The 17,547-nt window shown below is 46.1% G+C and overlaps 1 protein-coding gene across 10 annotated transcripts in view; it reads right to left on the bottom strand.

Moving 5' to 3' along the window:
- Nucleotides 1-10,084: 10,084 nt before the first annotated feature.
- Nucleotides 10,085-17,547, bottom strand: part of Pde6a (phosphodiesterase 6A) — a 103,574-nt gene continuing 96,111 nt past the window's right edge. For 5 of the 10 annotated variants that reach the window (XM_010627155.2, XM_010627156.3, XM_010627153.2 and 2 more), the window contains 5 exons: nt 14,974-15,037; nt 14,617-14,691; nt 13,126-13,209; nt 11,372-11,519; nt 10,085-10,552 (listed from right to left, as the gene is read on the bottom strand). In XM_010627155.2, coding sequence (XP_010625457.1) covers nt 10,476-10,552; nt 11,372-11,519; nt 13,126-13,209; nt 14,617-14,691; nt 14,974-15,037 — 448 coding nt within the window. In that variant the 3' untranslated portion in view covers nt 10,085-10,475. Of the gene's footprint in view, nt 10,553-11,371; nt 11,520-13,125; nt 13,237-14,616; nt 14,692-14,973; nt 15,038-17,547 lie in introns of those variants that run through there. The other 5 variants (XM_010627149.2, XM_010627150.2, XR_780822.2 and 2 more) reach the window with 5 other exon arrangements.

The raw sequence follows: 17,547 nt of genomic DNA, 5'->3' as shown, positions 1-17,547 counted from the left end.
TAGCACTGTGGTGTTTGGGGGAACGCTGTATCCTAGTGTCAGATATGACCAAGGGGGGAAAATGGATGTATGCTAGCAAAGTGAACCTAATGGTTTCATTGGCCAAAGAAGAGGGACCCTCCCACCCCTTCCCACTGGGACAGAAGGAAACCGACTGGAACCCACGTACAGTATATGCTGAAGTTGGTCCTAAAGTCCTGAGGTGTTTGCACACCGTTTGCAGAGTCGGGAGGTACAGGGTAAACGCAGGGAGAGCCTGGGAGTAGAAGCCACATGCACTGAGATGCCCTTGCTCAGCACGGATGTGGGAGGAAGGGAGCCCTTGGTGCCGGCTTCGGGGTGCCCAGGAAGTAGGCAGAGGCTGACTGCGTTAAGCAGTAGAGGCACGGAGTCAACACTGACACTCCATCCTGGCTGTGTCTCTCCACTAGCAAAGGTGGGTCTCCTTTGGCTGTGTAAGGTGCTGTCCCAGACACAGGGAGGGAGGGGGTCCCGAAGGGGGCTGGTGTGAGGGAGGAGAGGGCAGAAGAGCCTTCTGTGCAGCAGCAGCCACAGGGGAGCCGGCTCCAAAGCCAGCCCTTCACGGGCCTGTTCGCCAGTGGAGCCCTGGAAACAGGGCATGACAGATCTTGGTGCCTACCTTTGTAGAAAGAGTAAAAACAGCCCAGCCAACTGAAATTGGTGTGTGGAACAAACCATTTAACTATAAGCCATCTCTGAGTGAGAAGCCCCAAGGTTTCTTACTTGCCATGTGACCTTAGGCCCCTTTCTCCTAATCTTAACAGATGAGATGCTTGAATGTTGTGAGCATTCCCAGCCTGGAGCGAGTCAAGCCCATCTGCCCATGAAGCCAGTTCATTCTCTGGCTGTGCCCGGCTCCAGGTCAGGGAGAGGGTCTCTGCGAGGGTCCAGCCCACAGCAGGTCCGGCCCCACACAGTCCGGGCTGAGTGGCCTCGTATGAGGAGCCCACTGCCCAGGACAGATCTAAGCCATAGTTCCTAGTGGGGATGGTGAGAAATAACCTGCAGCTCGGCTCAGTACCAACGTCAGTCTCACATTAGCCGTGTCATTGTCCCCACCGAACAGCTTTTAATGCGAATGTTGTGACCACTTGGCTGTTTCTCTCTTACTCTCAGACAATATTAGCAATACACTTGTTTCTGCAACGTCACTTAAGCACTTTTCACACATTTCTTTCAAATGATTGTAAAACATACGGGGCAACAGGAGGCATGGATCACACTGCATATGTTTAGGGCAGCTTTTGTTTTTTGTTTCTTTGATGGTATATAGCAGTAGAACTGCGGCTTGGGTTTTGCCGGGGACACATTTCCAGAAATTAGGTTTCATCAGAACACCTTGCACAGCCAGGAGTACAGAAACCCAGCTGCCCGAATTGGGGGAGGGGGTTTGGAAACTGGTTTTTGTAGGTGGTCAGTCCCTGGGTTGTACAATTCCTCAGAAGGTGTTTGTACTGCTAGCACCTGCTCTGTGCTGTATTATTATTGATATTAATATTATTATTATTTTTCAAAGGATTCTCCAAGGAAGCCTTAAAAAGCCTCCTTTTTCCCTTTGCTGGCCCTGCTCATGGGGGACTTGGGAAGGGCAGTGGTCAGTTGCCACCTCAGCACTTTGCCTTATCATTATGCGGATGCCACCTAGTGGCCAAAGACTGTACCTACCCACCAGCTACCCAGATGGAAGGCAAGTAAGTCTCATCGGCCTGCCACCTTACTGACCAACTCTAACTTTGGGAATGGATTATAATGGCGTGAATGAACTGTGTGGGTGTTCAGAGCTCAGTGTGATACCAGGATCAAAAGATTCCAGCAGTCACTTAAACTCTTGCACTGTCTATGAAATGCACTAGATGTCCTGTGGGTAAAGAGTGGACCAGGCGTCTGGGTGTCTGGGAGGGGTTTACTATAACTGCAATACTGGCAGCCCGGCTGCTGACCTTGTTAAGTGAACCTCTGCTAGGTGGCCACCTTATACCCTCAGGACAAGGGAAGAGATTGGGTAAGAGGATTGGGGGAGGGGGTTGCTGGCCATGGCCTTCAATATGGTCCATCAAATAGCCAAACAGGTTTTGTTTTAGTTTTTGTATTTCGTATTTTAAAATTTTGTCAAGTGTTTTCGTGTTAGGAATAAAAAGTCATAAACTATTCCCAACTTTGTTTCTTGAGGGATGTTTTGATTCCGATTGAAACCGGTTGGAAATCTCAAGGGGGACATGGTCTGGGTGGTTTGTGAAACAGGGCAGTGGATCGCTTGGATTTCCAGGTGGTTTTGGGGGAAGATGACCACCTAGAAGTCCGGCTCAGTGCGATCTGCTCCGGAAGTTCCCACCCACCCTTCGTTCCCTCCCCACGCTGTGTTAGCATTGGCTTGGGGCATTGCTTCTCTCTACAAGCTCCCTCTCCCTGACCCCAGGTCCTTAGAGATGATTGTCTGTAGCTCGCCTTAATGACTGGGCAAGGTGGTCCCACGGTCCCTGCCAGCCTTTCCAAATCTCAGACTCAAAATCCTTTTCTCTTGGTGTGACCATGCAGCCTGGAGAACTCTGAGCAATAGGGAGCCGGGGCTTTCCCTGGCTCTGTGACGGGGTCAACCAGGGGAATGGCTAAACTTGGAGGTTTCGTCATCCCCAGAGGTTCTACTGTAGGGGGCATTATTTATTAGGAAGCTCAACAAGGTAACTACAGCCTGGGGTGCGTGAGTGTAAGGCTGTGTTTGTGGTGTGTGTGCGTGTGTGTGCGCGTATGTGTGTGCGCACGTGTGTCTGTGTGTGCACACGTCTGTGCCTGGGTGTGGATAATTACATTGATGCATTTCTTGAGAAAGGTGCAAGAATTTCACCTACACAGAGGGACACATCTGCTTTGTTATTTATAATAGAAAGCTAAATTTTAATTTTTTAAAGGACACTGCTAATGATTGAGAATCGAGTTTTTAGTTTTGCTATTTTTTTTAATTGGTAGAGGATTTTTATATATTTTTTCCATTTTGTTGGGTTGTGTCCTTATTTATATAAATACTTTATCTGTAAGAGGCAAGGAAGAAATCTTCTTTGCTTTTAATTATTGTGGTTGTCATTGTTCTCATTTTATTTCTGGTGTGATTTATCTGTCTTATCTTCTAAATGAGAAATGTTTCCCTGTATTTGTACATTGTCAGAATCTATAGTTTCATAGATAATTTAACCAAATTGCTCTCTGTATTATTATTCTGTGAGTACAAAGTTCTATTTTAACGTCTGTAAATACTTCAGAACTGGCTTCTTTTCTCAAGCTCCCACTGTGGAGTTATTGTTTACATCACAAAAACTGTAGAATCTCTATGCTCATGTACTGTAAATAGTGAAGTGATCTGCTTATAAATAAACTTAACAAATACACTATGAGATTAAAAAGAACATACCACCCCAGCCCTGCCCCCGTTGGGTCTTTCTTTCTCGGTCCTGTGAGCTCACTGAGGGGAGCTCAGTGAGCAAACATGGGAGAATCCAGTTCCAGCCTCATTTCAGAGACACCCCAGCCAAGGTTGACCACCCCCTCACCCAAACACCGTTAGACACCGTGACTTCATTATTCCTCCGGGACACTTTTCACCATTCATAATAACGCCCAGGCTCACCTCAAGGAACATTTTTGAACAAAGACTTCCTTGTTCTGATAGCTCAGCTCTTCCACACTAGTATACTAAGTCAGTGTTTTCTGAGAGAGATTGGACATTGTTTCTGGCAAAAGCACACATCAGCTCACATTATGAAAGTGTTTCCAGTCAGAGGAGCTCCTAGAGGGCAGACTGGCACCATGCCTGGGTGAGTAGAGAATTCTCCTCTGTGTACCAGCTTCCAGCCAGTGTGGGGAGGGAGTGTGTGTTATTTCCCCTTGTTTAAGAGGGTGCCAGCTTCATTTTGTCCCAAAGCTTTTTCTTGGGCTTTAACTTGATTTTTATGTGAAAGCAATATCCACGAACCCCAAGAAGGTTGAAATACAGGTGAAGAGAATTATATACAAATAAGAACTAGAACAATCACTCATTAGATTTCACAGTATGTGTAAACTATTTTCAGATTGTTTATTACATACAGGAACTGTTTTCATTGGTCAGGTGATGTAGTTTCTGAATCTGGCATTTGTTTGCATTTCTTCCATTTTATTTTTTATATATTTATTTTAATTTTTTTCAGTTTTTGTTTTTGTTTTTGTTGTTTTGAGACAGGGTCTCACTATGTAGTTGAGACTGACCTGGAACTCACTATGTAGCCCAGGCTGGTCCTGCCTCAGCCTCCCGAGTGCTGGATTTACAGGTGTGCACCACCACGCCCGGCTGATTTCTCCATTTTGAAGGAGTGGATCATGGCTTTTCCCGTTTCTCCTTAGGGACGGAGCTCCCTGGCATGCATTCGAGCTCTCAGGAAGGTAGCTGTGGGGCTCGCTGGTCCGTGTCTGTCACCCCTTATCTAATGAGGCTCCAGCAGAACAGGACTGCTGCTTGCAAGGAAAGGAATGGAAGATCTCTAACCTCCAGACCTGCACGTGCGAGTTAAAACAATGGGAGGCCAGACCCATCCCCCTTGACATGACCTGCCACAGGCAGGGATCTGTGCTCTGTACAGTGTGATCTTTGGGGCGTTGGACAGGCAGAGAACTGTGCATAAACTTAACCACGCCCGTCCCCTCGCTGGCCTTTGATTTCCTCATTACAAGAAGGGGGAAGTTAAAGCAGATTAAAGATTTATAGTTCGGGGAAACCATGTAATTCCCCCTCCTCAGAGCAACCACTTTAATCTATTAGCTTCTGCAAAACCTTCAGTCTGGGACAAAGGAAGGTTCTAGAGCCTGCGTCTGTGTCTAACAGAACAGGAGGCGTCGTCAGAAGTTGGTGTACAGCATCACAAAAAGGAGCAGGCACATCCAGGGTGTGGGACAACTGACTTTCTGTTTTTGGTACCGGAGATCAAACTCGGCTCCTTGCACTTGCGAGGCAGGCGTTGGAACCACTGAGCCAAATCCCCAGCCTGACTCTGTTTCTTCAGTGAGCCCCTGGCAAGGGAATGAAGAAGGAGAACTGTTGTGGATGCCGAAGTTCTGCACTGTAACTGGGAAGTCACAGACTCATTAGCTAGGTGATGGCGACCACTCCACAGTGTGTGCGTAAGTCAGAACACTGCCTGGTGCACCTCAAGTAGAAACCATTTTAATGTGTGAGTTGTACTTCATTAAAGCTAAGCGGGGCTGGGATTTAGCTCAGTGGTTCTGCCGCCCTCTTCGAAAGTGCAAGGACCTGAGTTTGATCCCTGGTAACTCCCTCAAAGGAAACCCACAACAAAAAGCTAAGGGGGTTGGAGTGTAGCTCAGTGGCAGAGTGCTAGTGTGCTGTAGGCCCTGGGTTCCATCCCCAGCACTAGAATTAAATAAAATAAAGCTGAGCAGGGGAACAATAGAAAATAAAATTAAAATTTGGACCAGTAGAGCAGAAATTCCCTGCAAAGTTTTCAGCATGAAATTGTCGTCTTCTGTTTTTAGTTCCTTTTGTGGTTTTCAACATCAGTTACTAAGGTATGAATACTAAATCTGGGAGGTGTTGCTGATTCACCAGAGCATACTTGGATTAGGCTTTTGAAAAATAAGCTCTACCTGTTTTTACCACCAGCCCAATGCCTGTTAAATAAAACAGAAGTTCTGCAATCAGTAACTGTTAACCTCGATTTGCATTCCCTAAAATCAATAGCCAGGAATACAAAGTGTGTCTCCCCCAAAACAAACAAACAAGAAACAGAACCAAATTCAAACATAACAACAAGATCCAAGCAAACCAAATCTCAAAGTCATTTTTGTGACAGTGGGAGGAAAACGACTCTGCAGGATGCTTACGAAGGGAAAGGGAGGGGGGAAGACGAAGGGGCAGGAGGGAAGGGAGGGGAGAAGAGGAAGCAGGAGCAGGCCAAGGGGAAGCTGGGCGATGATGCAAGCCTGGCACAGCCTTGGTGCCCCTCAGGAGGCTTTGCACGAGAGGGTGAGGCCTTTCTACCCATCATCAGGTATAGACCTGGGAAACAGGAAGCGTAACCCCGGGGTTGAGGAAACCTCCAGAGTGGCTGACACCAAGAACCATCTGTGCTCGGTAGCACTGTGGCTACTGAGGTCCCCGTCTTTTCCTGAAGAAGGGGTCGGTCCGTGGCTCGTCCCAGGGTGCCCCACAGTCAGGTGTGACGTGCTAAAATGACCTATTGCTTTAAAAGAACGGAGGCTTCAGGATGTATGATCTTCTTGATAATCCTCTGTATTCTGTTTGCTAGTATCTTATTAAGGATTTTTGCATCTGTATTCATTAAGGAGATTGGCCTGTAGTTCTCTTTTTTTAGTTGCGTCTTTCCCTGGTTTGGGAATCAAAGTGATACTTGCTTCCAGGAATGAATTTGGAAGTGTAGCTTCCCTTTCAATTTCATTGAAAAGTCTGAAGAGTAAAGGCAGTAGTTCTCTAAATGTCTTGTAAAATTCAGCAGTGAATCCATCTCAGGGCCTGGGCTTTTCTCTGTTGGTAAATTTTTAATTACATTTTCAATTTCACTGACTGTAACTGGGGTGTTTAAAATGTTTTTATCTTCTTTGTTCAACTTTGGTAATTTATAAGTATCTAAAAATCTGTCCATTTCTTCTGTGTTTTCCATTTTATTGGAGTACAGGTTTTTCAAAGTAGGTACTCATGATCCTCTGGATTTCTACTGGATCTGTTGTGACTTCACCTTTTTCATTCCTGATTGCATGGATCTGAGCCTTTTCTTTCCTTTTTTTTGATAAGATTAGCTAAGGGTTTGTCAGTTTTATTCTTTCAAAAAACCAACTCTTTGTTTCATTTATTTTTTGTATCATTTTCTTAGTTTCCATTGCATTGATTTCTGCTCGAATCTTTATAATTTCCTCTCTTGTTCGAGCTTTGGGTTTTTCTTGCTCTTGTTTTTCTAGGAGTCTAAGATTCATCATTAGGTTGTTTATTTGAGCTCGCTCTGTTTTCCTAGCGTCGGCATTCAATATTATGAATTTTCCCCGTAGAACTGCTTTCATTGTGTCCCATAGATTCCTGTATGTTGTATTGGCATTATCATTTATTTGTAAAAACTGTCTAATTTCTTCTTTAATTTCCTCTGTAATCTATTGATTGTTCAGGAGAGTGTTGTTCAGTTTCCATGTGCTTGTGAAGGTCCTACAGTTTCTTGTGCTATTGATCTCCAGCTTGATTGCACTATGATCTGATAATATACAGGGGATGACTTCAATTCTTTTGCATTTATTCAGACCTGTTCTGTGAGCCAATATGTGGTCTATCTTGGATGCAAGGGTGGTTCAACATATGTAAGTCAATAAATGTAATGCATTATATTAACAAAGTCAAGGACAAAAACCATATGATCCTCTCAATAGATGCAGAAAAAGCATTTGATAAAATTCAACACCCATTCATGATAAAAACCCTGCAAAAAATTGGAACAGATGGTCTTTATCTCAACTTGATAAAGGCTATCTATGAAAAACCAACAGCCAACATCATATTAAATGGCCAAAAACTGAAAACCTCCACGTTAAAATCAGGAACAAGACAAGGATGCCCACTATCACCACTCCTCTTCGATATGGTTCTGGAAACATTAGCCACAGCAATTAGACAAGAGAAAGAAATTAAAGCAATAAAGATAGGAAAGGAAGAAGTTAAACTGTCATTATTTGCTGATGATATGATACTCTACATGGAAGACCCAAAAAACTGTGCCAAAAGACTTCTAGACTTAATTGACAGATTCAGTAGAGTAGCTGGATACAAGGTCAACACCCAAGAATCGATAGCCTTCTTGTACACAAATAACAGACTCACTGAGAGAGAAATAAAGGAAAAAATTCCTTTTACAATAGCATCCAAAAAAATGAAGTATCTAGGAATCAATCTAACAAAAGAAGCAAAAGATCTCTACACTGAAAACTATAGCACTCTGAAAAAAGAAATTGAAGAGGATATTAAAAAATGGAAAGATATCCCCTGCTCCTGGGTAGGAAGAATCAACATAGTGAAAATGGCCATACTACCAAAACTGCTATACAGATTCAATGCAAGCCAACTGAAATTCCAACACTATATTTCACAGAACTAGAAAAAAGAATCCAAAAATTCATTTGGAACCAGAAGAGACCTAGAATAGCAAAAGCCATCGTAGGCAACAGACACATGGCAGCGGGTATAACAATTCCCAATTTGAAACTATACTACAAAGCCACTGTGATAAAAACAGCATGGTACTGGCAAAGAAACAGGCCTGAGGATCAGTGGAACAGACTGGAAGACACAAAAACAAATCCAGATGTACTCAGCTACCTCATCTTTGACAAAGGAGCTGACTGTCCCCACTGGAGGAAGGATGGCCTCTTTAATAAATGGTGGTATTGGAAAAACCGGATCTCAAGCTGCCCAAGATTAAAACTAGACTTTTATCTTTCACCATACACTAAATTAAAATCCAAGTGGATTAAAGACCTAAATATTAAAACAGAAACACTGAACTTGCTGGAAGATAAATTAGGCAGAACTCTTGAAGACATTGGTATAGGAAAAGACTTTACGAACAAATCCTCAGTAGCACAGGAACTAGCACAAAGAATCAACAACTGGGATCTCATCTTATTGAAAAGCTTCTGTACTGCAAAAGAAACCATCAACAGAACTAAGAGACAACCTACAATGTGGGAAAAACTTTTTACCAGCTGGTCCCCAGACAAAGGACTATTATATAGAATATATAAATAACTCAAAACAATCAGCCCCCCCAAATACAAGGACCCGATTCAAAAATGGGCATCTGAAATGAACAGACATTTCTCAGACAAGAAGTAAAAGCAGCAAGTAAATATATGAAAAAATGTTTCACATCATTGGTCATTCGAGAGATGCAGATGAAGACAACACTGAGATTCCACCTCACCCCACAAAGAATGGCTGCTATCAAGAAATCACACAATAACAAATGTTGGCGGGGTTGTGGGGAGAAAGGAACTCTTCTCCACTGTTGGTGGGAGTGGAGACTGGTGCAACCACTATGGAAATCAATATGGAGATACCTCAAAGAGTTAGGTCTAGAGGTTCCATTTGACCCAGCCATCCCTCTGCTGGGTATCTTTCCAAAAGAACTAAAAGAATCATATCACAGTGATGTATGCACACCCATGTTTATAGTGGCACAGTTTGTAATAGCTAAAACTTGGAAACAGCCCAATTGCCCATCAGTTGGAAGCTGGATAAAGAAGTTGTGCTTTTTCTATAAAATGGAATACTACTCAGCCATAAAGAATGAGAAAATAGATTCATTCATAGGAAAATGGATACATATTGAAGATATACTCCTAAGTGAAATAAATAAGTCACACATGTGTAAATACTGAATAGTTTCTCTGGTGTGAATAAACAGCAATAATACATAAGATCCTAATAAGATTACTGACATTGTGAAATGGGAAGAAAGGAGCTAAAGGTGTAGGGAAGGTGGGATGGGTAGGGGAAAGGTAATAAGGGAAAAGAAAAAAATGTGAGATAAAGAAAAGATGGAAATAAAGTGCTTGTAGATGGGGAGGGGAGGAGGGGGTGAAGGGAGGGCAGGGACAAGGGGAAAAAATGAGAACCAAGACCTGTCATGTAGAGGTACAAGATCCCAACAATGAATGTAACTGTACTGTATCCCTAAAATGTACCAATAAACTCAATTAAAGCTGGAAAAATAAATAAATAAAAGAACGGAGGCATGGCCAGGTATGTCTGGAGTCTGCCTTTAAATGCTTCTGCTAAGAAGACGACTGGGAAAGAAATGTAAAAAAATACAGATGAAGCAAATGTGGCCAAATCTTGATATCCAAATCTGGAGGGTGGACACATGGAGATTCAGTGTACCATTTTCCACTTTTTAAAATTTATTTATTTATTTATTTATGTTTTTTTAAGACCGGGTCTCACTATGTAGATGAGCTCAACCTGGAACTCAACTTTGTAGCCCAGGCTGGTCTCAACTCACAGTGATCCTCCTGCCTCAGCCTCCCCAGTGCTAGGATTACCATTTTATACTTTTGAGAGTGACTGAAAACTTAAAATGAAGGTAAAAACCTAAAATAAGCTGGGAATGTAACTCAGTACAGCATACTGCAAAATAATATAAAATAACAAAAACAATTCTAAGCAAGCATTAATCTGACATTAATGAAAAGTTGAACTGATGTTTATGAAATGTAGAATATTGGTTTTAACGCAATACATAGTTCTCAAGGCTAAAAAGTAGTTTTAAAGCCCTAGATAAGATGTAAGCTAACACCTCCATCAGCTCTCCAGTCTTTAACTCTCACACCTCAGGGCGGTCTCTGGCGTTCCGTTACTTGGACGACTTCTTCCCTCGGAAGGAAGCCCCATCCTGGCCAGCAGCAGCCTGGTCACGCTACTGGATGCGGCAGGACTTGGATGCAGGTGTACTGCCTGGGCTGGGGGCGCCCCCGGGCTGGTTTCCTGAGGCTTCTGCAAGCAGACAAGAAAACATCTGGTGAGGGCAGGCTGCAGTGGGCTTCCCCTGGCACCTGGTCAGGACCAAGAACTGTAAACGCAAGGGTTCAGAGGCCAGCAGATGAGCACGAGTGCAGAAGAGCAGGAGAAACGGGGAGCCACGGATGTCCCCTCTCCAGGAAAAATGGCAGCAGGAGGAGAACAACAAGTGGAAACCCACAGCGGACACCAGGTTCTGGGAGGCAGGGAGTAGCCGAAATTGTGACAAAACAGAGAGAACCCCTTCCCATCCATGCAGGGCAGATACCACTCGGCTCCAGCTACCTGTGCAAAAATACAAGACTGGTGTGTCTAGAACTTAATCTTTTAAAGATGAAACCTGCAAATATGGATTTTTAAATACAAAAAGTCTCCACTGGAAAATATGGACAGTAAATTCATACTAAAACACACACTAGGGGTGTGGTTTAATGGTAGAGCACTTGTTTAGCATGTGCAAGGCCCCGGATTCAATCCTCAGCATTGGAAAACCGCAGATCACAAGTTTGCAGACACCAGACACTAGACCAAAAGACAAGTTCTGCAACGCCAGGTGCGGTGGCGCACGCCTTTAATCCCGGCACTCGGGAGCTGAGGCAGGAGGATCGCTGTGAGTTTGAGACCAGCCTGGGCTACATAGTGAGTTCCAGGTCAGTCTCAACTACATAGTGAGACCCTGTCTCAAAAAACCAAAAAACCAGAAAGAGCAGGCCCCTTAATCTCAACCTGGGAACCAGGCCTGCACACACTGCATGCTGGGTGTGCAGGGTGGTCAGGTTCTATCCCCCCATGCACCTCGCTCGGCTGTCTGCTGCTTCTGCTTCTCCTCCTCCAGCGCCTTCATCTTGGCGTCGTACTCATCCGCAAGGGCCTTCCACTCCTTGCGGTTGTTGGTGATCCCATCCAGCATGGGGGATGTCTCCTCGTGGAAACGGGAGAACTCCTGGGAGAGGCAGAGAGAGACAGGGACATGCGGCCCAGGACCGTGCCCCTGTCCCAGCGCGTGGGGGAGGCCGAACTGGAATGAGCGGACACTGCAGCGCCCCGGCTACACCACCGAGTCCTTGCCACTCCTGCCCAGAGCCCCTGCCTTCAGGAAGCACAAGCACCTTCCCACGGTGTCCCCACCCCTCCACGGCCCAGCGTCCTCCTGCGCTCTGCCGTCTTGAGTCCCCAGGCACTGCAGGTCTCGGTTCCTGAGTGTTCCCTGCAGGAACTGTAAGCTCTTCCCTTTCTGGAGGGCTCTAGCTGACTGTCACTTCCTCAGGAAAGCCTCTTCTGATCCCCTAGGTAAACTGAGTCCTGTGTCAAACGCTCCCCAAACCCCCTTTCACCACATCTTACTTCCTCATCATGACGCCTGCTGCTGGCCTCCACCAAGGTTGGCACCCTGGAGAAGGTAGGGACAGGGACTGCCTGGTCTCCTGGGGTAGCCTTGCCCTAGTCCAGGCTCTGGGACACAAAGACCCTCAGTAAATACTGTGAGTGAAATCAGGAGGTTGAGATGATTAAGAGTTCTCACACGTCTCAGGATTACAATACTGCCTTGAGCACAGCAGACTACAGCCTGTGGAAGCAATGTGTCTCCCTTGGTCTTCAAAGGCTCCTTTGAGGTGAGAAAACAAGTCTCATCACTCCTCCCTTTGCAGACGGCCGGAGTAGATTTGCCCGCAGTGAGGACCCACTACAGCTCTACTCCACCCAGAGCCAGCTGTGCTCGGAGTTGCCTGGGGTGGGATCTAGGCTCTGTCACAAGTGGTGTGACCTCGGGCAGAGGTCACCTGCAGGCAGAAATGAGGACAGGGACAGTAGCAACTGTGACCGCAGTACCAGACTGACTGCGCAGGAACATGCTGAACCAGACCCTCATCTCACGACATTGCTGCCGTAGAGCGAGCTGCTCTGCCCTGCTGACACAGGACCTCACTTAGTCCACCATACACCAGAGATGTGAGAGCCTCTCCTTCCTGACAAAAGAGCTGCAGCTCCCCTAGCACTGGACTAGGGCTCAAGGGTCCCAGCTCTGATCCTTGCTCGTGGCTAAGCCCAGTGACACTGGCCCTGTAATGGCTCGTCTCCGACTTCTGTCCCCTAGTGTGTAATGTGGGAAAAATAAAAGTTAAAAGAGGGAGGTAGATAGTGGAGAAGGATTTGGGAGCAGTGGGTTTCTCAAAAGGGAAACATTAACCTTAAACCAAGAGCTCAAAGAGGAAGTCCTGATTGTCTTTCCAATGACCCTGGCCTATCCCATTTCCACGGCTCTGGAAGTTAGGCGGACACACGTCTCCTGTCTGCAGTACAGTTTAATTATTTGTTCTGCAACTATTTACTGAGCAGTTAGGATGTGCCCGCCTCTTGGCTACAGCCTGGGAATCCCATCGCCCAGTCCGCACAGGGCTGTCCTGAGAATCAAGCACCACAAGTGAGGAAATGCACTTTGGAATTATATCACCCCTTGGTCATTTGCCAGGGATGCTTATCCCTGAGGTCTTTGGGAAGCCCAGGCTTGTCAAAGACATCTTTTTAGGGCTGAGGAGGCGAGGACCTACCTTATAGACAAAGGTGCAGACAAAGTCAATGAAACCGACCTGCAGCTTTGGGAGTTCATCTGCCTTGTTTCTGTCCATCATGGGCTGACATGGGAAAAGGAGTTAACTGCACTGGGCAACAAGAAGAACACACCCTGTCCATGAAGCATTCTTACTTAACAAATAAACAAACAAACAAACTACACGCATCAAGATTCCAGATCTGACTGGCAGTTTGCAGGAACTATGGGACTAGAAGAACATGTCACATAACACCATGAAGGTGTAACTGACCAAACCCAGGACGGGGTGGGGGGATCAACACAACAAAAGACCACTGCCTTCCACAAATAAAGAGCGTACAAAAGAAGGAAACACAGAGGCGGCCAGTGAGCAGGTGGTGGATGGGGAAACCTGATGATTAAAAGGGATTTCAGAGACAGCGGAGGGAGGCTGTGTGCTTCTTGTTTGGATCCTTATTTGAACAAATCAATTGAATTCTTTTACTCAACCGGGGAAACAGAGCAGATATTGGGGAGTACATGGTATTCAGTGTCACTGTTAACAGAGTGTACGATGGGATTGTGGTTACAGGTCTGCACTTGTCTGTACGGAGACCTTACCTCTTAGAGATACTGAAGTGCTTATGGGAGAAATGACGGAGCCGGCCATTTACTTAAAAGGCTCCACCAAAGGTAAAAAGGACCCCAGCATGAAGAGGTAAAACAGCAATGGCAGACTGCTGCTAATGCTTAGCGTTAGCTGATGGGTTCATAAAGTTCAACTATTCTCTCTTCATTAAAAAAGGTAAATCCCACGAGCCCTTGCTGCACCTGTTGGGACCCTGCCTGCGCCTTCTACCTTCCACTCTCCCTCGTAGGAAGCCCCCACATCCTGAGTGCACCCTCTCAATTTAACCTGCTCCCCGTCAGTGGTTTGCACCTCAGAGGTCTCTCTTTTGCCCACCCTTTCCAAGCTCACATGCACTTCCAAGCTCCGCCCTCAGGGCCTTCAGGACACCCTCTGACGGGGCTCCCTACCTCCCGTGGGAGCCAGTTAAGTGACCCAGCCACGTTAACTTCCAACAGTGAGAAGTTCACTTATCAGATGACTGTGACTTATCAGAGCAGGGTCAAGGGAAGTGGGCACCTACTCTGCTGGAACTGAAAGAGAATCATAGATCTAGGTCTCCACGTGCCAAGCTCTACATAGTTGAGTAAGCTAAGGAACCTTGAGAGCAAGTCCTCAAACTTTAGGAGGGCTCATTAGCGCTAATATTTAGTCCCACCCCAAACCCTCCATTGAACGGGCAGGGCAGGGCCTCTGAAGTTGCATCTCTAACCTTTTCTCAGGGAATGAGGTTGATGGTGACCTGGGAACCACCCTTAAAGAATTACATTAGTGAAAAGTCAACCCTAAGGTACAGTCACACATCTCGAGGTCTGATCACATCTCTTGGTCAGGATGGGATCACACGTGTCTAAAAACAGGCCGATTCCTCTGAGTACTCACAATGGGATTCTGTTGCAGCACCGTACGTTCCAAGTCACCCTGCTCCCAGAATTCAGCTGCCACCAGCAGAGCTACCTGCAAGAGATAGACACCAACACACACACTCACACACACACAGACACACACACACACACACACACACAGAGCTTCAGCCCCAATCTTCCTGCCCCTACTCCCACCCCACCTGTGTTTCCAACTTAGCAAAAGGCCCTGCCCTGACAGCCCACTTATTGTCATTAGAGAGGCACTAAAGTGATTCCCACATTATAGCAGAGGAAGATGGAGCAAAAGCGGACTGACAGTCCAGGTCTCTTTATCACTGTTGGCCTGAGTGTCCCCTGAGTCAGGAGTCCATACCTTGCTCTGTACCTCCCAGGGCTTGGTGATGGCAGAGAGATCACAAGCAGTCATCATCATGGCCCTGGACACAGGAACACCCTCCATCAGTCCTAGGCCACTAAACAGCTACGCATACTACTTAATTCCATTTTCTCTCCCATCTCTGCCCCCACTAGCAGGTGACTCCACCCCCACTGTGAACAAAGGGCTTTTCCCCTCATTGTAGCTAGGGTTTGAAGTCAGATAGATTTAAATCCTGCCTCTGTCCATTATCAGAGGTTTGACACTAAGCCATTAAGCCAGGCTCTCTAAACCTGTTTCCCATCTATAATGATAATACTACTTTCCTCACCAAGAAGGTATTAAGATTAAAGGAGATGATGTATGTAAAAATCTTCAGGTAGTTAGACACAGTATGGGTGTTATGCACATATTCAGCTTTGTATTATGTATTAGGCACCAATCTAGGCAGTGTATAACCATAAATTCATTTGAATCTAACAGCGTTTTCAGAACGCCCTTTCTCTTGTCTAGTGTACGGCATTATTTTTCAATTTATTTCTTACTGTCTCCTGCCCAAACTGTCGACGAGCCTTTTTAGACTTTTTTCTTCTAGTTGCTCCTAGCAGGTACCTCAAATACCACAGATGACCTGTTTCTCTGTTGGAGGGCCATAGACCACTATAATATCTGAGATATTTGGCTCCTCTCCTTAAGAATCACCTTATCCTAAATGAGAACCAAGGCCTGTCATGTAGAGGTACAAGATCCCAATAATGAATGTAACTGTGCTGTGTCCCTAGACTGTACCAATAAACTCAATGAGAAAAAAATAAAAAGAATCACCTTATCCTGTGCTAGAGGCAATAGGCTTGAAAATGCAGGATGTACAAGGCAACATGATCAGCAGCATCAGGAGGCCGAGAGCGGCAGACAGTGGGAGGGAGGAGCAGAAAGAGAGGATTCAGAGTTCAACTCTCAAAGGAGTTTCACACTGACGGGAAGGCAAGACAGGAATCCCTGCACAGCTGGGCGCAGGAGGAAGTACAAAGGGAGAGGAAGGGACAGAGAATTGGAGCAAGCGGGAGGGACTGGGAAGGCCCTGCAGAAAAGGTAATCCAGGGGCGCGCTGTGTGGGCGCTAAGTTCCCTGCACACAGCACCCAATAAGCCAAGGAGAGCAAACAATGGTTTAGAGCGGCCGTCACCTCCTCCGAGCTGTGTCACAGGTGTGGGAAGGAGCCAAGAAGGAGAGAGGGAACGGAGGTGGGAGGCACCACAGTATTTCAGGCCTCCTCGAAGTGATGCCTACAGAGGGGGCCCTGGAGGGGGAACCAACTCGACTCGGGGAGCCTGTCCGGCGGGCTGGGGGTGGGCAGTTACAGGGGCTGGGGCTCTGAACCTGACTTGTTGCACCGTTGAGTTCACAATCAGCTGTATTACACAATTTTTATATAAGCTCTGTGAGGCTGTAAGAGTCACTTATAAAATACCAATAAATTTGAATATAATATTTAATTATATAATCCCTCACAAAGTCATATCAGCCTTTAAGTGGATAGACTTCAGAGATGCGCACATTTTTAGAAACACCTCTGTGATATGCTTTCTCTACATAATAGGGCTCGTGTTTCCGGTGGGTGTCTTATGCTTAATGTTGAGTGCTGTGAACCTATGAAGTTAACTACCAAACAGATTAAGCAAACATTAGCTCAGCTATGCATACAAGAGGCATTCACTTCCTGGTACTTGTCACTGTCCACACATTCAATCCACAGACGTGGCTTTAGGGAATCGCTGGATGTTTGCTTTCCTTGACAGCAAAGATCACATGAAGCACCCTCCCAAAGGCTGAGGAAACCCATCCAACGTGTTTCATCAACACAGATTGGCGTGCACCTGGAATGAGGGGAGGACACCCAGGAGGAGAGGGGGAACAGCAGAAGAGCCAACAGAGGGCTGCTGTCCTGAAGATGAGGCGTTGCATTTACTTCAGCATCACCACCAGATGTGCACCAGGGTCCCAGGAACCACATTGGGAATGAAATATCCAGTGAGGCCTGCAGAGAGCTCACAGTCACTGGAGGAACTCAGAGGAAAAAAACCCAAATGCTCAGGGGACCCCTAACAGGTGAAAGAGGAGTAGGGCTTTGAGGGGTACACAGGAGCTCTCGGATATGTGTCCCCGCCCTATTTGGATATTGAAACCTTAAACATCAATGTGATGGTATTAGGACGTGGGGCCTTTTGAACACTATTAGTTTTAAATGAAGTCATGAGGGCAGAACCCCACCACTGAATTGGTAACTAACAAGAGGAAACCATCAGAGCTGCCTGTCTGCAAGCCAGAAAAGAGCCCTCATCACAAACCAGTTCTGCAGCCACTATGACCCTGGGCTTTTCGCTTCCAGAACTGTGAGAGAGAAACGTCTCTGGTTGTCTTTTACGCAGATAGATCTAAGACATTCTCCCAGGGGGGGGTCAGAAGAAAGGGCACCGTGGTGGAGGTACAGTGGAGAGTATGGGACAGAGAGCCCCAGGTCACAGGTCAAGGAGCATCCACCTGCCCATTGTGTACAGCGATGTACACCAG

This window comes from Fukomys damarensis, unplaced genomic scaffold, assembly GCF_012274545.1.
Source record: "Fukomys damarensis isolate Sample0158 unplaced genomic scaffold, DMR_v1.0_HiC HiC_scaffold_3, whole genome shotgun sequence".
Taxonomy (NCBI): domain Eukaryota; kingdom Metazoa; phylum Chordata; class Mammalia; order Rodentia; family Bathyergidae; genus Fukomys; species Fukomys damarensis.
Note: the sequence above shows the minus strand (reverse complement) of the source record. Positions and strands in the feature narration are given on the sequence as shown.